At 35.5% G+C, this 27,142-nt stretch overlaps 1 protein-coding gene across 2 annotated transcripts in view; it reads right to left on the bottom strand.

Moving 5' to 3' along the window:
- The window catches only part of LOC148950837 (methyltransferase-like protein 22), a 29,972-nt gene continuing 2,830 nt past the window's right edge, over window positions 1-27,142 (bottom strand). For both annotated transcript variants that reach the window (XM_089090035.1, XM_089090036.1), the window contains exons 2-7: window positions 24,258-24,357; window positions 20,682-20,828; window positions 18,917-19,102; window positions 13,851-14,018; window positions 3,462-3,561; window positions 1-255 (exon numbers count right to left, since the gene is read on the bottom strand). In XM_089090035.1, coding sequence (XP_088946161.1) covers window positions 54-255; window positions 3,462-3,561; window positions 13,851-14,018; window positions 18,917-19,102; window positions 20,682-20,828; window positions 24,258-24,357 — 903 coding nt within the window. In that variant the 3' untranslated portion in view covers window positions 1-53. The remainder of the gene's footprint in view (window positions 256-3,461; window positions 3,562-13,850; window positions 14,019-18,916; window positions 19,103-20,681; window positions 20,829-24,257; window positions 24,358-27,142) is intronic.

Raw genomic sequence — 27,142 nt, forward strand, 5'->3', positions numbered from 1 at the left:
TGAGACTAAAAGCCGCTACTTTAATTCTTAAACTGGCTTGCTTCAAAGAAAATTTAACATTTTCTGGATGTTATCTTAAGAATCACAAGTTCACGCACTTTTTCATAACAAAAATATTGAGGAAAATCTTCCTTTATTTCTGTGAGTTCCAAGTTCCAGCCTTCTAATGGAGAATCAACTAAAGCATCCAAAGATTTCCTGAAATAATCATAACACGGAGCCACCGTTTCCATGTCTTCTAGAGTAAAAACACACCTGGAAATAAAGTATTCGTAAATGTAGATGATAACTTCATGTTCCTACTTTACCACGATTACGATCGTAACTCTTGAAGAAAGTGTCCCGTGGCATCAAATGGTATCGAACTGTAAGCAAGGAGCGACACGGCTCAATAGTAACCGAAACTCTAAGAAACAAAGTCTTGTTTTTATCAACAAGTGAAATTACATCATTTTTATACAATTCTGAAAAAGACTTATGCCAGCTTTGCCTCTCACTCAATTATCTGTCTTGCCTTTTTCTCCAATTATCCATGGCTCTTGAATTTTTATCACAGTCCATCCAGTTGATTTTAATTCAAAAATCAACAGAAAATCTCGGTCATCCCCATTGCAACTCCAGTGGGCTTTCCCAGTAGGCAAAGATCATGTAATAAGAAAAATCTATGTTGCTCAGTTGCCTTCAAAGTCCTGTGGACATGGTCATTCATAAATCTTGAAAACCTTTTATTTGGGGTCTTCAATCGCCTTCAAATCGCTCATAGAACTCATAGACTATTTGAATCACCCTTATCTCATGCCTATCTACCTTAGTTCTGCCCTAGGATGGATGGATGAAAGACTATCTATCAACAATTGAAATTACATCATTTTTATACTGTTCTCAAAAAGGCTTATGCCAGCTATGCCTCTCACTCAAACTATCTGTCTTCGCTTTTTCTACAATTAGCCATGGCTTTCAACTTTTTCATCACAGTTCACCAAGTTGATTTTATTCAAAAATCAACTTGGTGGACTGTGATGAAAATTTTAAGAGACATGGCTAATTGGAGAAAAAGCCAAGGCAGACAGTCTGAGTAAGAGGCAAAGCTGGCATAAGCCTTTTTCAGAATTGTACAAAAATAATATTTTTTTGTACCCTACTATTTAGGTTTTAAGCTCCCTTCTTCGAAAATGTGGAATTTAATTTTTTTCAAAAAGAAAGATCATGCATTTTTTTTTTTTTTTTTGATGTTTTCCCCAGGGATGATCGTAACAAACTAATGGTCCTAGAATATTGAGATATGACTCATTCGAACGGAAATTAAAAGTTCTAGTGCTCTTTTTAAATGACTAAGAAAATTGGAGGGCAGTTAGCCTCCTCCCCCTCCCCCAAAGTCGTCAGATCAAAATATCGAGATATCCATTTTGTCCAGCATAGTTAAAAGGTATACAATAACAATGCTTTTGATGATGATATGACTCTCCATGGTCCCTAAGGAAAAGGCTGTAATTGGTATCGGGCGTATCAGTATCGAGCGTATCGGTCTTGGGCGTTTTTTAATCATAGTTTTGAGCCTTCTATATGATTATGTGAAGAGTCTGTCTTTGTTAAGGCTGATTATGGTAATTCTTGACCAATGCTGTTTTTCCTACTAAGCCAAGAAATCATAATTAACCTCCGAAATTTGAGCGATTTTGAGGTGAGATTTTGTAAGGGAGGTGATATTCCATAGGAAGAAAATTTTGTGGGGGGAAATTTCCAGGAGATATTTTACACCAGTGGGAGGGGATTTACTGCCATTATTTGAAAGACCGTAACAAATTAAATAAATAAGAAATTCAAAATGGAAGTGAGGAGCAACATTAAAACTTAAAAGGAACAAAAATTGTTCCGTATCTGAGGGGGGATGCCCCCCCCCCAGAAAAAATAGATAAAAATATCATGGTAGTGTTGCTACCATGTGGATTTCCCGGCATTATCTGAGAAACGATTAAAAATTGAATATTAGAAAAAACAAGTTATTTCAACTGAAAGTAAGGAGCAACATAAAAACTTAAAACGAGCAGAAATTATCCCGCTACATGAAAGGGGCTGCCCCCTCCTCAATACCTACCTCTTTACACCAAAGTTTTTGATTCTTTTAAAAAGCAAAATCGTGACAAAAGAGTCAAACTTAAGCGTAGAGAGCGAGGTATTGAGGAGGGGGAAGCCCTTTCATGTAACGGAATAATTTCCATTCTTTTTAAGTTTTAATATTGCTTTTTTTCCTTTTTTTTTCTTTTTTTATCTACAAAAAAGCAGGGAATTGTGACACATTAAGAATTTTTTTTTCTTTCAATCCGACTTTTCTGAAATACAAAAATATTTGTTGTGATAGGTCGTGGGGAAAAAGGAAGTAAAAATGGATTGACCATAAATCACTTCCTGAATGCTTTTTACGTCTGACAAATTCGATTTAAAGCTTGCCAAAATTAATTCCGATATCCTACTTTTGTCAAGTAGTTAATCCTTAGGAACTAAATTATGCACAAATAGCATTATCCGTCACAACTAAGAATAATCCAAAGAAAAAACTAGGATTTACCATACTTATAATATCGGAAATTCAGGCGTGTCAATTGGGGGAGGGGGGCATTTGCAGCCCCTCTATATTTTGAAAAATACATTTTTCCCACCTAGATTTTGTTAATTGTTGCCTCTGCAGAAAGTTTCTCCCCTCTAAATGGAGATAAAAAAAAAGGAAACTTCAAATTTTATAGTTGGTACCTTTTCTGCTAGAAACGAATGTCTAAATAACCCAGTTTGGAGTTACTAGCTTGAACGGGAAATTATTACAAGTGTACCGTTGTGTACAAAAATAAATAAAAAAAAAAATCGAGCATTTTCCCTGAAGTCATCAATCGATACAGGAGGACCGATAAACATTTATGGTGCTTCCAAATCAAAGCCAGTTTTTGTAGCGAGTACATTTGATTTTGAATGGTTGATATTGAAACCGTTGGCAAAATTGAAACCATTTACTTACCAAAGAATAATATAAGTTTTAAAAGATTGGTCTCTCGGAGTTAATTATTTCAATTTAGTAAAGAAAATCGTTGGATTCTTATGAAAGCGATTCACTATTAACAAACAATACAATTAATAAAACTCAGTCGGGTTTTTGGCAAAATATATGATTATCCTATCCTACACCATTCAAGCGTAAAAAAACTATCCATCACTGTTCAAAGCATACTTGCTAGGTGACTACTAAGTTGTACAAATGGTATTTACCCCAAAATAATACCAGAAGCAATCCTTCTCTAGGTCATAAGATATGAAAACCGTCGGTGAAATACAGTTAGTCGGTAAAAACGACCAATAAGCTGGTTAAATCTTTTTACCCCTCCCTAAACATTTTGGGCAGTGCAAGTGACGCGCCTGGACCTTACCATACATACATTTATGTAACTGGAGATAGAAAATAAATATATATGTACCTTCTTTCCAAAGCTATAAAAGCCTGTTTATCTTTTCCGCTCGTCATAAGGTCTTCCAGTGTGTCCACAAAAGCGTCCGTCAAAGTGTTATGATAAACAACTAAAAAGAAGACAGGTTATTATCCAGACTCAGTTCACTTGTGTCGGATTAGGCTTCCTGTGGGTTTTAGCACAAATCGTCAAAGGATAGAGTAAGTAACTTCTTGAATACAATTAAAATTTAAACTAAAAACCAAGATGGGTTGATAAAATTCAAAGAAATCAAACAAAAGCACTCAGCACAAATTTTAGAATGATCTCAATAATTTTATGGGAAGGGTGGAGTTGGGCGTCTTTGATGGGATAAATATGAATTTGTTGAGCAATTAAACTCACAATGAGTATTTTCCTAAAATAAATATAATATAAACTACCAAGACGGACAATCGAAATAATATACAAAAAGAACTAAATATATCATCTATGAGCTAAACTATATATAAAGTTAAACACCAAAATGCTCGAACCATATAGGTACTTTTTATAATTTATCTGAAAAGGGTGAAATGCTGTCCTATTGAGAATGTGTTACAAGTTTGTAATTCTCTCAAATATGTACGTCTACTGGGCATACTCGAACGATTTTCGGAGACCGGAGCATTATTCTGCAACATATAGTACAGTAATAATACGGAAAACAAATGCCCGAACCAGGAACAAATTGATAAAGTAATACTTTCTTCACCATCCACACCAGAAAAAAGCGATGAACAACATATCCAAAATCTCCATCTCTATCCCGTTGCGAAATTTGTTTTTTTTCGCTATTTTTGTTACATTAATTTTTATTTTTCATGAAAAAATGAAGTGTCACGAAATTAGTGGTTGATACGTCTATCTGTATCATAATTGAGAGCTGAAACCGTTTCTGACGTTAGTTTTTCTTATAAACGTCAAATAAAACGAAAAAATCCTTTTTTATTAAAAAAAATAGCAAAATTTCGTTATTTTTGGCCCAAAAACTAAGTGATAACCATGATATCTTTTTTTTGTGTTTTTTTTTTAAGATTATTAAGTCCGACGTGTCAAATGAGCCGGGCAACGTTATCATCAAACTCGGAGGCTTTCACTTGATGATGAGCTTCGTCAAATGCATAGGGCCCCTGATGCAAGACAGTGGGCTCAAGGAATATCTTGGAAATAGTGTACGCACCGGCAACGGTACCACATATACTCTCTGGGAAAGCAATTTATAGAGCTATTAGAGCTCACATTCTTGTGAGCTCGGCTCTCTATGCTCATCTTTTAGGAAAAGATGCGGGATCTTTGGATACTTTCGGCCTTGAGAAACTCTTAAACGACACCCTTGAGGGAAAAATGTCCCCCAGAGACCTTGACGAAGCACCAGAGCTGGGACTACTGGAAAGTATTATCAAACAAAAGATTGGAGACCTACGAGATCACCGAACAGCAAAGCTCTGGCTGCAGTACTTTGACATGGTTGAAAAGCTTCTCAAGTTTATACGTGCCGAGAGACTAGGCCTATGGGACCTGCATTTGCAGGTTGCAGCAGAAATGCTTCCCTGCCTAGCCGCATCTGGGTACAACCTTTAAGTGAAATCTGTCTGGTTGTGCATCCAAGAGATGACTAAACTTCCCAGTCGTCACCCAAAAATGTTTCAGATGTTCAATGAGTCAGATCGGTGCTGGGCGCAATGAGTCAGAGCGGTGTAAGGTCAGATCGGTGCTGGGCCGGCCTCTCAGCAGATTTAGTTATTGAACAAGAGTACATGCGAAGCCTAAAGAAATCAGGAGGACTCACTAGTGGTGGTGGCATGACTGAAGAACAGAGAGCGATTTGGGTCCTATCGAGGCCGGCGTGTCTTCAGGTCAACCTGTTGATGCAGAACCTGAGAAACATCGGCTACTCCACAAGCGAGCAGCATCGTGACTTGAGTCTGAACAGACAAAACCATGACTGTGAATATACCGTGAAGTTGGTAAATTTCTTCGAAGTGTCATCCCAATTCAAAGGCAATGTACAACTGAGAAACGTTGCAAATTGAGTAACTTCATTTCCAGGCGTGAATGTTGACGAAGCCGAATCAGCTGGGAAGCAAATCTTAGACAAGATGTCAGAAAAGACCTTGAAAGAACACGTCTTTAAAAATAAAGACCAAGTGACTCTGATGACCGTAAAATAGTCGAGCTCTTCTGAGGTGGCGCACATCGACCAGACGCTACTTTTTCAGAGGTTCTTTATCGTTGCCCAGAGGTCTAGTCTCAAGAAAGATTATTTCAAGTTTGAGCTCTGTACCATTCCTCCTGCACTGTTCGAAAGAAACGTATTCATGCGAAAGGCCAACAAGCCCGAGCTAGCAAAAGCAGTCTATCAGTCATGTGGGATTGATGCTCAGTCTCCAAGACCGGTGGGAATTACCAGCTTCGTCTTCGACGGGGGTGCCCTTTTCAATCAGATCCTGTGGAAGGTTGCTTCCACACACAAGGCTATCATGTTTTCGTACATTCATTACATCAAAAAAAGTATCCCCGTACAGTTGTAGTCTTCGACGGATAAGATGGTGGTCCGTTAATCAAAGATGCAACCCATTTGCGTCGAGCTGGATCTATCGACCGCGAAGTGTTATTTACAGAAGACATGAATCTTTGCATGAAGAAAGAGGAGATTCTTTCATGCAAGGAGAACAAATCGCGTTTTCTGAAGATTCTTGGAAACGCTCTGGTAGCCAGCGCTTGCGATGTATAACACTCTGAAGGAGATACTGATCTAGACATAGTGAAGAACGCTACGGAAACTGCACTCCATAGCAACACCATTGTGGTTGCTGATGACATGGATGTTATCGTCCTCCTCATCTGTCATGTAGACACGAGTTCAAATCGAGTTTATTTCCCGCCGGAAGCAAAATTCGGAAGTGAATGCTCAGCTTGGGCTGTTTGTCAGATAAAAGACAAGCTAGGATCAGAAGTTTTCCAGCTGTTGCCGTTCTGTCACGCCATACTGGGTTGCGACACAACATTGCACCTTTATGGTATCGCAAAAGGAAAAGCTCTTGAGCTATTGTTATCCAGCTCGAGTTTTAGAGACGCCGATACCCTGTTTACCAAAAAATCTGCATCTCATGATGAGATAGCTGCGGCTAGAGAGAAAGCTTTGCTGATACTCTAAAACTGCCAGGATCTGCCAAGTCTTGACACTGCCAGAAACCAAGTTTTCCAGAATACTGCCACCTCATTCGTACACCCACAAGAGCTGCCTCCAACTATGATGGCAGCGAAGTATCATTCGTTCTGAATCTACAGCCAGGTTCAGATTTGGCTAGGGAACACGGTTGACCCCCTAAGCTGGGGATGGAATCTTCAAGGCAACGAAGTTTTAGAGCCAAAAATAAGCATCTTCCTGCTGCTCCTCCTCATCTTCTAAAGACAGTGAAGTGTTCTTGCCGAGTTCATGGTTGCGACAGTAAGAGATGCTCCTGCAAGAAAAGTTGCCTGAAATGCACCATAGCTTATCGATTACGCAGAGGAGTTTCGTGCAACAATGCGAAGTGTCAAGAAGATGAATTTTCTGAGGATGAGCTTTAAGCCTGTGATTTAATTTTATCTGTGATTTTTGTTCCTTTGATCAATCAGATGTGCAATTTTCTTACGTTTAATTACAAATAATTTTTACCACGTCGTTTTTTATGGTGATGAAGGTGAATGGATTTTGATTTCAAATGCCTGCGAAGAGTAGGGTTTTTGGGGAAGGGTGGGGAGGATGGGTATTAAAAAGATCTTGAAGTATCTCAGAAAACCTAGTTTGTCAACTCAAAACTGATCTAGAAACTTCTATCGAACGCTTGTTTTTTTTTACCTGAAAAGTTAAAATTTGTTCATTTTTGTTCAAAAACAGAGTTTTCTGATTTATTCTCTGACATTTCGGAGAAAATAACATCAGACATCGTTTCAGCGTTTCAATCTGATACAGAAAGACATATCAAACACCAATTTCGTGATATTTCATTTTCAGATAGAAAAAGTTCTGGGTATTTTGATCACATATACAGTGACCATCATCAACTGATAAACTAAAGTGTTGCAATCGAAACAAAAGATATTTATCCTGAAAAAAATAAATTACTTCCGGGTCAAAAATAGTGTCCGGTTCATTGGCTAGGAGGACTCAACAATAGGGTTCGTTCCAAGTCTGTAAAGTTTTCTCCTTAATGTAAGTTGAATTTTTAATGAATTTGGCACAATCTTCTCCTTCTTCCCATTGTAAAAGAAATGTTACTGAATTTACAGCAACATTTACCTACGTCGAATATATGGGGATGATAGGCCAAAAAAATGTATGACATTTTTTTACTTTGGTTTTTTTTAAATCGAAAGCTTATAGTTGCCAATAAAGCAAATATAGCCGGACTGGGAATTAAAAATGTTGATCAAAAAATGTGAAATCCTACCGCGCTTCAGTAAAAGCGCATATTCACCAGATCTGATTCTCCCAATTTTATAAAATTACTTTTATTAACTCAAAATATTTTAGTTAACCCAACTTTTATAGATCATGGCATGGGTGGGCTTATCGGAACGTTGTCAGGCCATCCTGAACCCTAAAGCATCATACATACTTTTTATTGTATGTGGTAAAAAGTGATAATACAAGAGTAGCAACTCAAACATTTTATACTGAAAACGGCAAAGTCATTGGCATAGTATGAAAGGTTGTGTTTAGCCTTCAAAAACAACAAAATATTTAAACTATAGTACCTTAAGTTAGGTACCAACTAAGTTTCGTAAGCCCAGTCGCATTATAGGGAGATCTAAATCCAAAAGACGCTTTTTTTCTCTTTCATTACTTACAGAAATATGGCCTAAGAATTATTAATTTGGCCCTTTAACCTTTAATTGAACTACCAATTGTCATTGACAAATTAAGGATCATTCAAATTTTTCAGCTGTTTTTTTTGCAATGCTGCACTGTTGGTGGCGCCCGTAGCTTTTAATTTCATTAACCTCACTCAGGGCAGTATCCAGGATCTTTCTTCAGGAGGGGAGGGGCTCACTTTTGCTTGGGGTAGGGGCTACCAAATTTTTTTTTTTACGAACGTAACAAAAATTTATTTACATGTATTTTTTTCTTACTTTCGTGCGAGTCGGACGATTATTTTTTTTTAGTTTTGGTCGAGGGGAGTTATTTTTTGGTCGAGGGGAGTTGAAGCAGTAACCCCCTCCTGGATACGGCCTTCACCCCACATCAAAGAGTCAAGAAATATGTCTTATTAGCTTGCCATACCCATTTGGCTCGATTCTCAGTAGACTAAATGTCGCAAGAAAAATAGAATATGGGAACACAGAATTCCATCCAAGACATAAATATCTTCGATAATTGAAAAGCTTGTATGCAAATTTTAAATGCGCAAAATGGGCACAACATCATAGTATAAAAGAGAGTATACAGCATAGTATCATTCGGTAATAAAAGAGAATCTGTTTATTTTTAATGTATAGCTAAACTAAAGGGGAAAAATTATTCAACAAGCTTTGCTAGCGTAGCCGTAGAAAAGAGGCAGTAGCAGAGTATATCGTCTATATGAATCAAAACAACAGGGTGATGAATCCAAGCCTCATGGAGTAGCAGGGGTTTAATTTTTTGTCTTCGTAAGAGTATTTCCAAAGTTTCGATTCCGGTGGATATACCTTGTTTTGTCTCACGGAACTAGGATCGACTTGAAACTTTCAGGGAAAATTTTGTTCGGGAGGAGGGACAAGGTTCGTACGCTTTGTCTGAGTCTCCCTCCTTAATGCATCATGCGCAGGTAAGGACCACATTCTCAAGATTTTGACAATTTTTTTTTTATGAGCTTGTCCCCTCCCAATATTATATCTTCCCTCCTGGAAATTCCAATTTTATCTCTGTTCAGTTTATCTAAATAATGAATTGCAAATTATACAAGAAACTGATATACCTTCAAATCCGACTACGTTTCACACTAGAATTTTGAATGTCACCGGGATGCATTATAATGAAAAGGGAGGAGGATTATTTGCCAAATAGTTTTATAAATTTTTCTATGTTATGGCTGAAGGGAGTTTTTTCATGTTCTCGCAACAGCGTATAAGCAATTTTTTTTTTTTTTTTTTTTTTTTTTACAGTTGTTGCTCAGCAGGCTCTTTAGCTAGTATGTACCAAGTTCATTTTTTCGATTCTCAAATTTGTAATCAAGCTTTTTTTAATATTTTTTTTAACTTTATATTTGTACATTTCTCATAGCAAAGTCGGTATAATAGCAAAATATTACTGCCACTGGACTGGGATGCTAGTGTTTTCTTTATTTTTTTATACTAAAAAAAAAGTTCCCCATAAAGCAAGTTAATCAAAGAAAAGTTAAGAACAGAAGTTAGTAATTAATGATAAATTTAATCCAAAAACCGATAATTAAAATAAATTGACATAAAAACAGATGTTACATCTATGGGTACTTAGATAAAGCTTAGAATGAGCAGAATTCAAAATGAATAACCGAGTCTAACTTAAAACCAACAGGAATTACCACAAACAAGAGCACGGTTACCACCCCCCAAACCCTCTAAAGGTCCGAGCGTCATTTGATCTCTACTGAAATGATACGTAAATTAAACTGGGGTTTTACTTGTCGAACATCATGAACAAAGAGAGGAAAACACTAATCACGGTTCGTTTCAGGTTTTATTTATTCATTTATACTGATTTTTGTTCATTTCAAGTTTGGATTAGTGTTTATGAATTTATTTCTGCTCGTTTAAGCTTTTAGTATGGCTCTATGTTTTTCTTTAAATGACTTTTTATGAAAGTATATTTTTTAATTAGTTTCTATTCGTTTTATTATTTACCGATTGTAGGAATGTTTGCTAAGTTTTTGCAGTTTGTCAGCTTCAGAGCTAAAATATGCTTTCACAGTATAAATTTTAGGCAAAATTTGAATATTCAGTCAAAATGATCGACCAGCCGCAGTTCTGTGCAATAATTTTTAAATAATATTCTTACGTTAAAACTCATGATGGGAAGGGTAGCGGGATTTTCAATCTTGTGGTTTGAAAGTGTACATAATGTTTGATCTCCTGTTGGGTTCAAGCAATCCAGACCCCCCATCCTGTAGATTATCTTAAATATACAATTTTATTAACCAAGCGCTTTATTAAAAGAATTGTTCACGTTCTACTTTATTGTAACTATAAGTTTGTTTAAAAAAATCTATGCTGGCGTCACTTACCAAAAATGATTCGGTTTTTTTCTTAAAAAAAACAAAAAATCAAATTCGGACTCATCGGCCAATAAAACCATAATTATTATCTAAATTTTTTGTCTTCATTATGGTTCTCTTGTCCTTTAATTTTTCGTATTATCAATTATTTCGATTAAGTTTTTCTCCCAAAATTACGTGTCTTCGTTGAGATTACCTTGGTCTAGTCTCCTTACTCTAAAAGTTTCAAACCGATCGGAGAAAACGCTGCTTGGTCAACTTTGGGGTGCTATGAATCGACATTTTTCTAAATATTCCCTCCTATTTGTTTATTTTGTCCAGTACACATGCCCACTAATATGCAAACCAATTGGAAACAAAACAAATTTGATCCAGTTCTGGGTATCTCGAATCAATCCAAACACTTTCTTGTCAACATTTTTTTTTCATCATTGGGATCCCCTTTTCCCACCTACATGCCCTGTAACATTCAATCCGATCGAATAAAAGCACTGTTTGGTCCATTTTGGGGTTTCAAGAATCGATGCAACCCATATTCCTTCAAAATATTTTCTCCTCTTAGTTTATTTTGTCCAGTATACATGCCCAGTTAGATGTAATATAGATAGATAGAAAGATATTTATCAAACAGTTCGTGGTAACGAACTGTAAGTAAGGAGCGACCCGGCTCAATGGTAACCGAAACTCTAGAAAATGGGTTTTGATACCAATAGATATATCAAAAGAATCAGATTTCAATGCTGATTTCAAATATATAACTTTCATCAAGTTTAGTGCTAACCATCAAAAGTTACGCGCCTGAGAATATTCGGCTGATTTTCGAAAAAAGGGGAAAGATCCCTTAAATGTTGTATAATCGCACTAACAATCATACCATCATATTCAGCATATAAGCGAACTCTGCTTTTGGTGTTTCCAGCACCTATCTAAAAAAATGTGGGATTTTACATTTTTTGTCAGGAGAACGATCACTAATGCGTGTTTATTTGTTTTTTTTGTTTTTTGTTTTTTTTTCCCAGGGGTGATCGTATCGACCCATTGGTCCTATAATATCGTGAGAGGGCTCATTAGAATGTAAATTAAAAGTTCTAGTGCTCTTTTTAAGTGACAAAAAAAAATGGAGGGCAACTAGGCCCCCTCCCACGCTTATTTTTTTCCCAAAGTCAGCCGATCAAAATTTTGAGATAGCCATTTTGTTCAGCATGGTCGAAAATATGATAAATATTTCTTTTAGGATGACTTAATCCCCCGAAGTTCCCAGAGGGAGGGCTAAAAGTTATGAACTTTACCCAATGTTAACATATAGTATTGGTTATTGAGAAGTATACAGAAGTTTTCAGGAGGTTTTTTTTCTGATAGTGGGAGGGAAGGGTGGGTCGGTGGTTATGTTGGAGGATCTGTTCATGAAGGAAGTTTTCATGGGGGAAGGGAAATTGCCATGAAGGGGGCGCCGGACTTGCCAGCATTATTTATTGGTTATTGGGAAGTATACAACCATTTTCAGGAAGGATTTTTTCTGGAGGGGGGGGCTAGAGGAGGGGGTTACTCTGGAGAATATTTCCGTGGAGGATGTTCCTCTGGGTTATGGTACATTTCTCTGACGGGGGCGCCGTATTTCCAAGTATTATTTAAAAAACGATAAGAAATTAAATAAAAAAAAAACAAGTTTTTTCAACTAAAATGTAAGAACGAATATTAGAACTTAAAACGAACAGAAATTATAACGTATGTGAGGGGGTTCTCCCCCAAGTCAAAAACTCGCTCATTAAGCTACAGTTTTTTTTTATTTATTTCAAAATAGCTATATATTATAAATAAAAGGACTTTGTTATTAATGGGTTTGTGAATCAAAATATTTTTTAAAATTTAAAGTAAATAGCGTGGTATTAACTAAGGGGAGAACCCCTTCATATACGTAATAACATATACGTAATAAAAAAACAATAAAAAAACAAGCGATACGGCTCAATAGTAATCGAAACTTTTAAAAACGGAATTTTGATGTCAATAAATGTATCAAAAGAATGTGTTTATAATGCTGATCCTAAATATATAAATTTTATTAAGTTTAGTATTACTCATCAAAGGCTACGAGCCTGAGAAAATTTACTCGATTTTTTAAAGAGGGGGAAACATCCCCTACAAGTGAAAGAATTTTAATGAAAATCACACCGTCAGATTCAGCGTATCAGAAAACCCTATTACATAGGTTTCAAGCTCATATCTGCAAAAATCTGCAACTTTGTATTTTTTGCCAGAAGAAAAATATACGAATATAGAAGTTAGTTATGTAAGTTAATTTGTAAAGACATCCATTTAGCAAAAGAAAAATAAAATTTTTATGCAAATAAAAGCTGCATTAACTAAAAAAGGATCAGAAATTAAATAAAAAAAACAAGTTTTTTAAACTGAAAGTAAGGAGCGACATTAAAACTTAAAACGAACAGAAATTATTCCGTATATGAAAGAGACTGTCCCCTCCTCAACGCCTTGCTCTTTACGCTAAAGTTTGACTCTTTCACACAACTTTATTTTTTAAAACAATAAAAAACTTTAGCGTAAATAGCCAGGCGTTGATGAGGGGACAGTCCCGTTCATATACGGAATAATTTCTGTTCGTTTTAAGTTTAATGTCGCTCCTTACTTTCAGTTTAAAAAACTTGTTTTTTTTATTTAACTGCAAAACAAAAGCCTCTTTGGGCCATGGCAAAAACAAACACAGTTGCATATAAAGTCAAAACACATGATAATAACATATATAACAATAACTAAACATAGTTCCTAGCCAATAAAATTAAAATTACATAACAATTGCAACACAAAAGCACTATATTGGATACGAAAAAATTAGGCCTGTTTTGGGTGTCATGAATTAATCCAGCCTATTTCTTTTCAATATTTTTTGTTGTCATTGAAGTTTTCTTACCCCTACCCACACGCCCAGTTAGTTTCAAGCAATTCAGAGTAAAAATATTTTTGGTTGGTATTCTTGTGTCACAAATTGACACAACCAACTGTTTTTCTTTACTTTCTTTCTCTTCATTCGTTGGACCAAGAGGACCTATCTTGGTGCAATCTACACATCTTGCAAGTTTTAGCCAATCGGAGAGCACAAACAGTTTGCCCAGTTTCAGGTCTAATTCTAATCTTTGATACTTACGGTCAGCAGCTATAATTGTCGTAACTTCCGGTAAAACCTGTTTGAGTGATTCCTTCCATTCTTTGGTGAAAAAATCTAATTCATTCACAACTACTTCTCCATTAATATGTTCCTTGTTCTCTTCTACGTTGAATTGGATCATTTTAAGGATCTCTCCACGATCAACATCTAAAGGTGGAAATAAAAATTGAAAACAATCATGAATATTATTCAATAATGATAGTAGACAGAAATAGCCACACTTTAAGAATAAGAAAGGCCTTTTACCCATAAAAATATGCGCATTTTATATTTCATTTGAAAGGGAGATGCCTACACGTCAAAAACCAAAGGGTGTGCCTAATAGCCATTTCCGATATTTTATTAATTATTGTATTATTATATTAAGATAGATTTTCTGAAAAAAATTTATTTTGCTTATAAAAGTCCTCTAGTTTGTCTTTATCCTCTTATAGCACTTGCGAAATTCTATATACTTCATACGAAGTAGAAGAGACCAGCCAAACAAGTATGAAAAAAGAAGCGTAGAGATTGCTGAAAATAGCGTAATTTGGCGTAATATCAGTAGAATTTCCACAATTATTTTCCCGGAACCATCGTGTAGAGTAAACAATCGTAGAAAGTTGGAGAGAGGCTTTGAAAAATTGCAAATTAAAAGTTAATAATATGTTTGCATCCTATCCCTCCATTCATTACCCTTGTACCCAAACACGTTCTATCACTAGATTCTGAATACTGGTAAAATAACATTAGAAAACCCAAAATCATATGGATTTAATATGAACAGTGAGTAAGAAGAAACATTTCAGTTTAACTAGATCATATCTCACCTATATTTTAGCTTATTTTTTAAATAAATAAAAAAAAAGGTTCTGTTCCAGAACTTCAAAAATCTTATTTGTTTCTCCTGCAAAAACATGATTTCACGCGTTTTTACGTAAAAACGTGAAAAAAAACCGGTACGGTTAAAAATATTTGAGCTGTCACGTACCTGAGCTCTATTCTCGAGCTCTAACACAGAAAGAGTTTTGCTGAATAATGGAGGAAGTTGTCTCAGCAACAACATCCAGAGTTGAGCATTTCACAGTGTCTTTTAATTTGCGGATACTTGCGGATAAAGTTAAGTTTAAAATTTCAGTGAATATTGAGGGGAATATTGCACCAAATCAAAAGACACTAGGTGCATACAGGTTGCCAAAAGGGCGTATCTATATTGATTTTAGGAACGGCTACGGGTACTAAGTTTAGACTTTCAGGGAATGATAAGGTGGTTGTTAAACAAAATCAAAAGATACTGTATACATTCAGGTTGTCAAAACAATACATCTCAAATATTTCAAGAACAGTTAGAGAAGGCTATCATCAAGTTGAAAAAAACACTATGTCTCTTCGATTATTGTCAGTATTATTGTTTCTTTCCATTTAAAAGAACACTTTTTTTTTATAGGTGATTTACTTGCTTGCTCAAAATATGTAGCCTTTAGTCACGATCTTGCCTTCCCTGGGCTGTTCTGTGAATATACCGTTGGTTTTTGGCTGCTTCTCCTCGATGTCAGAGTTCCTAAATTAATTTCATCAGGACACCTGCCAGAAACGGCAGTCCAATTTCAGCCAAACCACTTGGAAAGTAAAAGCTAGTTGTTTTTTTTTATTTATAACTTTTGGGGATGAGTGATATGACTTTTGGAGGAAAGAAAAAGTGGAGATGCCCCTAAATTGTTGTCATCAGGACATCTAGCAGAAGGGCAATTGGATCTTAACCAAACTTGATCGGAAGCAAGACGAAGTGCCGTAGTTGTACGTCTTGGAGTTTCATATTAATTCTAACCTCTGGTGGGGAGAGGTTTTCCAAATTATTGTCATTGTCATTCTACCAGAAGATTTTGTTGGGTCTTAACGAAACTTGGTAGAGAACAAAAGCTAATATTCTAGCCCTGTCTTCTGGAGATAAAAAGCTGATTCGCCCTCTGTAGGGGAGGAGCCATTGATTTCTCGCCATCAGAAAATCTAGCTGAAGAAGTAATCAGATCTCAACCAAATTTGTTTAGAAGTAAGGGTAACTGTGCTAGTTTTACCTTTTAGGGGTCCACGCCTACTTTCATCTTTCAGGAAGAAGAAGACCTCTAAGTAACTGTTATCTAGACATCCACTAAAACGGCAAGTCGGGTCTTAACCAAATTTTGTGGGAAGTAAGAGTAAATGTTCTAGTTCTACCCATTAGAAGTTTATACCCGACACATCCTATATGGAGGAAGGAAGTCCATAATTGCTTGTAATATTCATATTTACTAGAGGGGTTTGTCAAACGTTAACGAAACACGGTAGAAATTAGTAATTTTTTTGGCTATGCCTTCTTAGATCAGGACCCAATCCGAATTCTGTGGGGCAGAGAAATGGGGTTGGGGATGTCTCCAAATTCATGTCATCAAAACAAAAAAACAGGAAATTCTGTCAGGTATCAAGCCAGTCTGTTCTGGAGTAACTGTTAATGCACTACTTATCCCTTTGAGAGTCGATGAACTTAACTTCTGTGACAGAGGAACATAAGGGGTCTCTAATTTTCATATGCCCTTCTACCATAAGGGAACTGTACATTTTTATGGTTCAAATATCAATATGAGAAGAGGTTCGATAAAAATATCAAGATCATTTTTATTAGCAAAATTACTAGGCAAGCTAGCGGAATTCACTAAACGACGCCTGTTTATCAGCTAGAGGTATGGTTTTTGGCGTTTGTACTCGATTGGACTGCTGCAGGGAAAGCATCAGGTACTTATCATCTGAATTCACAAGAAAGATCAATTAGATCTTAATCAGATTTGGTAGGGATTAACAGCTAGTATCTCACCTTCGCCTTCATAGCGTTCGGACCGATACCAATAAGCATTGTTGCTTGTGTTACTTAGCAACTGTGGCCCATGGATCATAGTTGTCACAACAGTTCATGCCTATTCAATGCTGAAAATGTTGATGTCAGTGTCAAGTATGGCTACTATGAACAATTTCATCCCCAACAACCCCTCTCGGAAAATATACACTTTCAAATATTTTCCAATGATGATTATTTTATTGATATGTCATAAACATTTATTTATTTAAGTGTTGTAGTGAAGAATAAGTAAGATAATGCTGCACCAATAGCAGGTGATTGTCTCTCCTGCGACAACTGTATTATAAATAACCTATTAAAGCAAAATAATGTATTTATTAATTGCACATTGGTGAGCACTAGCAATAATTTATCAAACTATACAAGCTACATACAATTTATGATGATGACACCAAAGGCACACAAGGAGTTGAGAGGACAATCATTGGGCTATGAATATCGATCAGGTGTTGATACTGACGGTGAGTTGACTACTGCAGTGACCCAAGAGTATCATCTGGTTGTAAAATTAAATCATGAGATATTCAATATATCTCAATGCCAACCCCCAAGGCCAAGATTGACATAAAGTTACAACTAGCCCCATCAAATTTCATTTTGAGAAAAACACTTCCTGCAGCACCCGATGCAAATGTCATTATCACATCAGCAATTCTCCACGTCCGAAAACAACAGGTTATGAGCTCTGTTGCATTGGCAGTGGAAAAGCTAAGAGCCAATGGCAAAAATCTTAAACTTCTTATCCCCCAATACGATTAACAATCAAAGTCAAATTGCCAATGACTCCCTTAACTCTAGCAATTCATCGTTGATCAACGGAAAAATTCTACAAAAAGTGGTTTTGGCCTTTATGGAGAGTGGCAGTGCTATTAGATGTTAGAATAAATCCCCCCAAGCATTTAATTTATTCGGTCTATCTAGCATTTTGTGCATAGTGAACAGTATCCCACTATAAACTATTTTTTGACAAAAAATCCTATAGAACTCTGTACGAGTTGACCATGCAATCCCTAGATCATGACTCTCAACTATTTGAAAATGGAATAACCCGCTTCCTTGGCCTTAGAGGCCTAATTGCAGTTACATTTATAATTTAAAGGAAAGTATTTATTTTTTCCTAAACCTTAGTCATTTGTTGGATTTGGTGTTCTGTCCCATCTGTTCATAACATTGCTCCCAATCTCTGTCCATGCTTGCAGAGAGGCAGAAAATAAGGGAAAGAAGTGAATGTCGAAAAAATTCAAAAACCATGGTTTGAGAACACAACTTATGTGGTTTCAACCTCAACGCTTTGAAATCCCTCCCCCTCGTTTATTATTTTAAACTAGTTTTAATTTTTATCTTTTCCCTTTTAAATATATATTTATTAATCTTTTTCTACCCACAATTGTTTTCGCCCACGGTTATAACTCCTAATGATTCTTTGCTAATTTTTAGTAATTGATTTTTTCTTTGGCGTTTTTTGTTCCTGTTGTTGCTTTTTCCTCTATTTTTTCTTCTTCATTGTGCTGTATTTTTAATGTTCAATGGAGTCTTTAGTCTATAGCTACTTTTAAGCTCAAAAATAAAAATTACTACTACTACTAACAAATCACCGCAGCACCAAGTCGCAAGAGGCCAACACAGCCACGCACGCTCCTCCTCACTCCCAGTTCTATTCAAATACTCCCTCTTTACACCCTCCCAGGATGTTCCCATTTCCCTTAAATCTTTCTCTATGAATCCTCCCACCCCAACCGCGGACGACCTGCTTTCAAAAAGCTTCATTTCATTAAAAATCAGGAAAAGAGAATTAAAAGTCATTGAATAAGAAATGAAATTGTACATTTCTGTCGTAAAGCTCTAAAAAAATCTGAAATCAGTTTGATGGTTATATCGAGAAAAAAAGTTAAGCAAATATGAGACTTTGGGATGATTGTATATCAATCCATTTTTCTGATCAACTCTTAGACAATATTGCCTATGTCCCCTTATGCAGTCGTGAAGGTTGCGGACCCCTATATATGCGTTTGACAGAAGTTCGTAAAAACTTAAGACATTTTTGCATGCTGACCAATGGTCGGCGTTGTGCAGGTACCGACCTCCTGACTCAATGCCTTCGGCTGGGAATGCAATGCGTAGTTGGGGGAACCCTCCGACGCTTCTGTGCCCCCCTCCCAGATTTGGGAGTGCTTACCTGTTGCATAAACTTTTTTAGTCACCATTGCAGCTGCAACACTCGTCAAACCTACTCCGGCACCAAGTTCCAGAACAATCTCATCCTTTATCTGGGGTCCTAAATGAAGAAGATAATCTGCGAGAAACAGAGCACCACGCCAGACTTGCTGACCCACAAGCTCTAAACTTGTAAGGGTTGAATGCCCTGAAATAAGGATTGAAAATTAAAAAAAAAACGCTTATGACTTCAGAACTGCTAAATAAAGACACTGCCAGAATGGACATTTAAAAATTTAAAATAGAAACCATAAGTCAATAAAGTGGTTAATCCTTGCATTTTTTCAGCTTCAAGTCACGAATTCACTATATAAATTATTCCACCTAGCATGTTCCATTAAAAGTAAAATTCTCTGATAGAGTCTTCCCGAAAGATTTCTAAAAAAAACTTTGTTAAATATTACTTAAAATTTCTTAGACGAAGTTTTTCTAAGTGTATGAGCTTTTAAAACTAAACTTTCAAATTGATTCAAAACAAACTTTAATTGTGGTATTCTTCTGAGCCATGCCTGAATATCAGAGGACTCTTGTTCAAGTTTGTCCGTCGCAAGGCGGTGTTCCTCCCACATAGAATCTGAAAACTATCTTTTTTTTTAAATTTTCATTGAAAATAGCTGTTTTGGTATTTTGATTTAAAAACTTGAAAAAACAGCAAAAATCCCCCCTCCGCCTTACATTTTGAATAATACAACTTTACCTACCCTTCCTTACATTTTCGTGAATTGACGCCGTTATTGCTTATTTCTGTCAACTTCTTTATTTGTTGTTTTATTTCAATACTTTTTGCTCATTGGACTTGTCGAACTTCTTTTTATTTCTTTCAATGATCCTACCAGTACAGATGTCTAATTAATTGACTTTAGTCTGGATTCTTGTCTCTAAATCGCATTAAAATGGATCACACTTTGCTAAAATGTCCCTTGCAGGACTCAATGTAAAGTGATGCAAAATGAAAAAAAAAATTGTGAAAGCAGTCTAACCTAAAAATATCCATAAATATATTGAAATCATTGTATTTGAACTGATTAATACCAGAAGGGATTCAGTAAGAAAAAAAATCAAAATTTATTTATTATTCAGTATTTAGGATCAGTTCCGTCTTTTAATCCTAAGACTTAGTCTGTTCTATGCTCGACTGGTAAAAAGAAACATTTTATCTTATAGGTTCTCAGTCCGTAGCTAAACTTTTTCTAAAACACACCGATTACCACATCCAAGAGATTTCCGAATACACTATGAACGAGGTTACAGTTTTAATAACCGGCAGGTTATTAATTACAGTTTTAATAACCGTCAGTTTTAATAACCGTTTTAATTTTAATAAAGTAAAATAGTTCAGTAAACCGTTCAGTTTTAATAACCGTCAATCTTATTTTAAAAAGGAGACGTATCACGTAAAACTAAAACGCCAAAAATACCAATACAAAACTTACTTTTCCATGTCAGCTTGGAAACGTTGTACGTTCAACTCAAGTCAAAATTGACCCACAGCACCCATGGAGAATAATAGTCATCAACGATTTCTTAAGTCATAGACTCGAGTTCAATTCGCAAGCCAGACCACCATTGGTCAATCAACTGCCAATAGAAAGAGCCATATTTTGAAGATATGATGTCACTAAAAGACGTCAATGCACGATTTTTGACAAAATACTCGCTACATCTTTGGTGACATAGAGGATCGACATGGAGATAATTCTTACTAAACTATATTAGATTTAACTTACTAATATATAAGTTCTTTTCCTCTCCCGTGTTATTGGGTCTCACAACTTCCAAGTCTCCGTCTTCGTCAACCTTTGGCGTCAAATCTGGCGTAAGGCTATTCTGAGGTATTGATCTTGGAACCTTGTAAGTGAACCTTGAAACAACGCCTGCAAAGGGTGCACTTAAATTAAATTATGCAAGAGGTATCCGCGTTACATTCGAATTTAAATGCCATATTATAGATTCTTCCCACGTCCCAAATAGCATGGTCGTATCCAGGATTTTTTCGGGGGGGGGGGATACAAAAAAAACTAAAAACGCATCAACAATTTTTTCATGTCCATTTTTGTTACGTTTTAACGAGTCGGACAAACTTTTCGGGGGGGGGAGGGGGGAGAGGGTCAAACCCCCTTCCCTCGATACGGCCTTGTCAAATAGTTGGATTTTATTCGCAGTGGGATACTCATTTCATCAAATACTAAGTTCCAGGATTTAAAAGCTACATAACGAGTTTTTTTTCTCATTTTCTCGTGCAAACCAGCATATGCATTTAAGTATATCTAGCCATGGATATACACGCTTCAGGGAAGACATGCGCACATAAATGAAACTCAGAGAGGAAAGAAAATAACAAAATGAAAAATAAAATAAAAAAAGATGAAAAAACGAGGATTTTGTCAGCCAGTGGCGAACCATGAAGAAGAAGAAATAAGCGAATATTTCGACAAGGACCTCCGCCGTGTCGTTCTTAGTGTTAAACAAAAAAGAAAGAAAAGAAAAAGAAACCAGCAAAAATCGAACCTTTTGAAGTTTTTTTTACAACAACAGAACAGAAACTAAATAAGAACCAGGTTGGAATCAATGAAAAAGAAATATATCAAGAAGATTTAGTAATAGTTCCTTGTTTTGCTACAGCTTTATCTGGCCTACAAATTCATTCATCATTTGATGTGCAAATAGGTTCTTTCAAGTTATACCGGGCGAAAATATTGATTGAGTCCTTCAAAATTAAACTGTCATAAATTGGGCTTAGTGAAGTATCTCCAGTATCTCTATTTATTGCTAAATTTCGGTTTATGTATTTTTTTTTATCTACATTACTTCTTTAAAAGTTTGTGGTTGGCCATTTACAGTAGATATTAAGGTTGCCTCGTCAAAAAGAACCAGATGGGTCGGATTTTTGAAAATAAGCACGACCAATGCCGAATCAAAGTTGTTATTTTTATTTTTCAATCTCAGGGACTTATCTTTTGAAATGTTGTGTTCATGCAAACTTTCACCCAGTTGTTGATCGCTCCTACTAATGTAAAATTTCCCACATGAACACGGGATTCTGTAGACACCACTACCCAGTATAGGGTCAGTTTTATCCTTTCCTGAGTTGAAAAAAATGTTCAACTGTTTGTTCAGTTTTGAAAGAAACAGAGAGATTATTATTTTTTTTTAATTTTTCCAAGTTTATCGCCAAGTTTTGGGATGTATGGTAAAGTGATTAAAGGTTTTTTTCTTTTCCCGTAATCATATAAATTCTGAATTAAACTATGTCAAGGATATTCTTTTCTGCAATGGTTACCCAGTCAAAATTATTGAAAAATTTATATCATAGATAGACGATTAAAAAGATAAAACAACCAAATAGGGAGCTCGTTCCCCTTGATTCAGTTACCCCGGCAATTGAGAAAAAGTCAAATTTTAATATATATCTACTCTCTTTAAATGAGCAATAATTGTGTATATATATATTTTCTTGAAAACAACTCCATATTCTTTTTTTTTCAATTGGCACACTGGAGTTTTCTGGCCTGATAGGTCATGAGTTTGACAAAATTCGTTTAAGCCTTAATTTTGGGAACACAAAATTCATATGAGTAACGTTATATTTATGAGCACATTTCAAGAGCATAAACTACATCATTTTCCCCTAGGAGAGGTCGTATCGCTTTTAATATCTATGACCAGGGTTGCCACCTCACCTGTAGCACGAAAACACTATTTTAACACTATTTCATCATGTATAGCCCATGCTACATTGAATGTAGCACGTTTTCTCTTTTATGACCAAATTGAAAACATAGACATAAAAATGCAATTACGCGATGTGTCTCATATCACGTACGTGTTCTGACAATATATGTCAGAACATTGTTTATACATGTCAATAATCTAATTACATTTAAATTCGGGATATGCGAGTGCGCATACATTTTCCTATTCAGCGGTCTACTGAACTACATTTATTATGGATATATTTTTATTCCTCTGTGTTAAAAAAATAAAAAAAATGACCTAAAAAGTAATCTAAGTATGCTTAAACGGACCAAGCGCGTGCCGCGGCGCAAGCCGCAACACGCGTTACAAATTTTTGACTGTAGCACTGAAAATCGCTCCGTAGCACACAAATTTGAGCAATTATTGTAGAACTTTGGGAACTGACCGTGAAGGCAACCCTGTCTATGAGGTATGCAAAATTACAAAAGATGACAAATGACTCTGAACGGCCTAAAGAAAAAGGCGTAGAATAACAAAACAGCAAAAATCACTTTGAATTGTAAACTAAAATGTTGCACAACGAAATTTGCAGTTAAAAGACAAAGCAAAATTACATGGAATGAAGGAACGTGTTAGTTTGGCATGTGTGAGTCTGTGAAGGATAAATAGGAAAAAGGGATTGATTTTTAGTATCTATGACACGTGCAAAATTACACAAGACGATAAATGACTGAACAGGTAAGGAAAAGGGCAAGGACCAAGAAACAGCAAAAATCACATTGAATTGCAAACGAAAATATGACTCGAAACTAAAGAATATCCCGATAATTATGCTATTGCATAGTTTAGATAATAATTTTATAAATTACAATGAAATAAAGAGCATGTTACTTTAGCATCTGTAAATGACAAACAGGAAGTAAAAATTGAACTCACGTCAGAATTTCTTAGTTCAAATTAAATTGCTGATTTGCCACCCTATGACTTGAAAAAAAAGAATTAATTGGTGATTATGCCAATGAGAAAATTTAGATATGTCAGAGGACATAAGCATTGGAACATTTCTGGTTGTTACTGAATTATACAACAACACAGTTAAAGTTAAAATATAAAGACTGGGGAAAAGCTGGGAATGAAGTTTTTTGATATCTATGACGCCATGCAAAATTATATTTGATTTTGCATGAATCTGAACAGCTATGGCACAGGACATGAAAAAATGTATAAGATAATGATGCACAAAGATGAAGCGAAACGAGATCTGTGGCTAGAAGACATGCACAACAAGCATCACAACGAATCCTAAATAAAAGTAACGGACAAAGAAACCTGCGGTTAAAATATATGCGACAGGGAAGATCACATCATAAATGAAATCTGCGGTTGAAGAGAAGCAACAGTTAGAATTACAGCAATTCCAAAAAGAAAACAAATCTAATAAAACGGATGATTCTTTGACGCATTAACAGGAAGGAGGAATTGAATTCACGCCAAAATTTCTTAATTCAATTGAAATCGCTGAATTGACACCTCATGACTTAACATTAAAGAATTCTTGTTTGAAAAAGGTTAAAGATCGCAGCTTAAAAAAAATAATATTAACTTACTTTTCTCTCTATCATCTTCTTCTGAATCGGGGGTTGGGAAAAACGTAAAGGCATTCACCTCGCTTGAAACCATATGGACATGCTCTTCGGATTCCCCCATCTATTTAATACAGAAATAAATAAAAAAAAAGAACGAAGTAGATGAATAGGAAGAACTGTCATTTTATTCAGTTCCGAAAGTTTAGTAGCAGATAGCAAATATTTCATACCGAAGTTGCTTTCAAATTGAAGATTAAGCACTTAATCTCAACATCGAGACTTTAGTATGGCATACCAAATATAAGGTATTACGTGCCAAAATTAAGTTTCTTATTAACCAAGTTAAATTTTCAGATTAAATTGATGCAACTAAAATTAAATCAAGTTAGGTCTAGTTAAGCTTGACTTATTTATGAAACTAAATCAAATTACAAGGAATAAATGATTTTCACGGTATTAATTTTCACTGTTTTTCGCAACTTTTAAATTCAATTTATGAAATTTTATTAAATAAAATGAAATTTAAACAAGTTTTAATGCCATTGTTAGCTACTACTTCCAAAATAAAGACTTCCAAACTTTTTAATGTGATCATTATATCAATTTTGAAGGTTTGTATTCGTACATTTTTCTTTTTTAAGAAAAGACTTATTGACAGCAGAAAAGAAAGACGGGCGCAAAACATTTCTCATGAGTAGCGAAAGTGGATCCAAACATTAGGCTGCGTCCTAATAATCCAAAAGGTCTATCCAAATACTATTACTTTTTAGCTTCACAAGATTATGTTTGTCAAGCCTAGAATATAGCGACAGGAATCACTGAACCATGATGTATTTTCATGAAATAAAAACCAAATATTCCCTATGAAACAGAAATAAGTTTGAGCACTTAAGGAAGTCTCTGGAGGATGTGGGCAATGATTCAGCGAGCCAGTCTGTGAGCTACTCTGTCCTTTGTCTGTGAACCCGTCGATTACTCTCAACGTCAATATCGATTTTACGGTACATGTAAAGAAGAGTTACTATATTTAAGCAACTTATTCTCGCCTGCTCCATTCGCACTCATGGTCAGTTTCTTTGGCTCACAAACTATGGTTCGATGGCTTGCAGAGTACGCACAACTGCAAAAGCTCTGAGAGCTCCACATATTTATGGGTTTTGTGTAACTACCCCGTTGTGTGAATTCAACCATCCCTCCACCGTAAACTTGGACATGTACAGAGTAAACTTACGTGTATATTTCCTGGTTATCAGTAACCTGAATTAAAGAAAATGTTAACTATTAATTGGAAATATTTGGCCAAATCACAGCCAGGTTCTCCTAACTCATGTGAATACGCCTCTAAGAAGCTTCCAGCGTAGCTTAAGGGAGGGGATTATAGATCATATTTAGTGGATACCCTTTTTTTGCGTGTCGTTAAATTACTTCCATGAAGTTTTTACTTACATTTATTTTGATCTGGAGAGCACAAAAAAGAAAAGGGCCATACAATTCACAACGATTACAGTAACATACATTTCGAAGTTAAAAATTGCAGTTTTAAGTTCTAACATCAAGTTTACTGCAGGCTACTAATTGGAAAATGGCTTTACACGAAAGTTCATTTGGAAAGAAGCGAGAGGGGAAAATGGCCCTGCGGCTAGTTTTTTTAATCCTCCATGTTTTCTTCTTTTGAATTTTCTTAGGATTCTTTCCGTTAGCTAACTTTTCTTTCAGCACAACATCTGTGCTTTTTCTCTGCTCTTTGCTGGTAAGCCTTTCGATTACTCTCAACTTAATATCGTAACTTAATAACATAATTAATAACGTCAACTTAATAACGTGAATATCGATGATGTGATGCAGGTTAAGGAGAACTAGGTCCACGCACTCGCGGCCAGTTTCATAACTCGCAGACTATGATTCGATGGTTTGCAGACAAAGATCACACTTATTTTAACTTTTAACATACCTTTCGCTTATACTTTTTTTCTGTCTTCCCACGGGCGAGGGAAGTCCCCTCTCCCAAATTACTTTACACAAAAACAGTTCATAAAAAAAAATGAGTGTCATTAGGGAAGACAAAGTTTCAGTCACTGAAAACTTTGGGTTGTTAATTTATATTATAAAATTCGATTTTTTAAAAACTCCTTCATTGCACTATTTTTTTATTAGTTATTTTTACAGAAGTAGGGAGGTTTCTCAAATACCGTTATACGCTATTGCGCTCACCTTATTCTTTTACGGTAACTTTAAATGATGAAAGTGACGTAAAATAAGGTAAAAATCTTCCGTCTAGATTTTTGGTCTCTGATCTTTTACGCTCTTCTGTGTGCTCACAATATATTGCTCAGATGTAACTAAATACGTAAGAAGCTCGGCGTTCTTACGTAGTTTATGAAACCGCAAGAACTTCAGGATTCTAAAGAAAATTTTTATTTCCAAATAAAGTTATTAAGTAGAATAAATAGAGCTGTTCAACGGATTAATAAGACTTGCGAGTTCTGGAATGCATGTTCAGGATTTAAGTGTGCAATGGAACATATTTCAAATAATAATGGTGATTACATGAAGGTGGAGCTTAAATCAATTTTGAAGTTGATGAGCTTCAATACTCTGTTCAGCTAAACAGAATAAAGCCTATCATATAGAATTCGTTCATAGAAGATTTTGGTCTTTCAGCCTAAACCTAACATAAGTCCAAAGCATTGCTCAAATAATTTAATCAAAAATCAAGGATTCCAATTCTAAATTCTTCACTGGTATCTTAGTTCTGAAACTAATGAACAAACAAAACAAGAAAGATTTATCATGTACAGCTTCACCGAAAACTAGGCTAAGTTACGAAACCTAGTCACTAAGTAATATTAACTTTCTTTCTATTTAAATAAATTAAATAAAAAAAACAAGTTTTTTAAACTGAAAGT

This window comes from Artemia sp. Qi Xiang Cuo, chromosome 6, assembly GCF_049724085.1.
Source record: "Artemia sp. Qi Xiang Cuo chromosome 6, ASM4972408v1, whole genome shotgun sequence".
Classification (NCBI taxonomy): Eukaryota; Metazoa; Arthropoda; class Branchiopoda; order Anostraca; family Artemiidae; genus Artemia; species Artemia sp. Qi Xiang Cuo.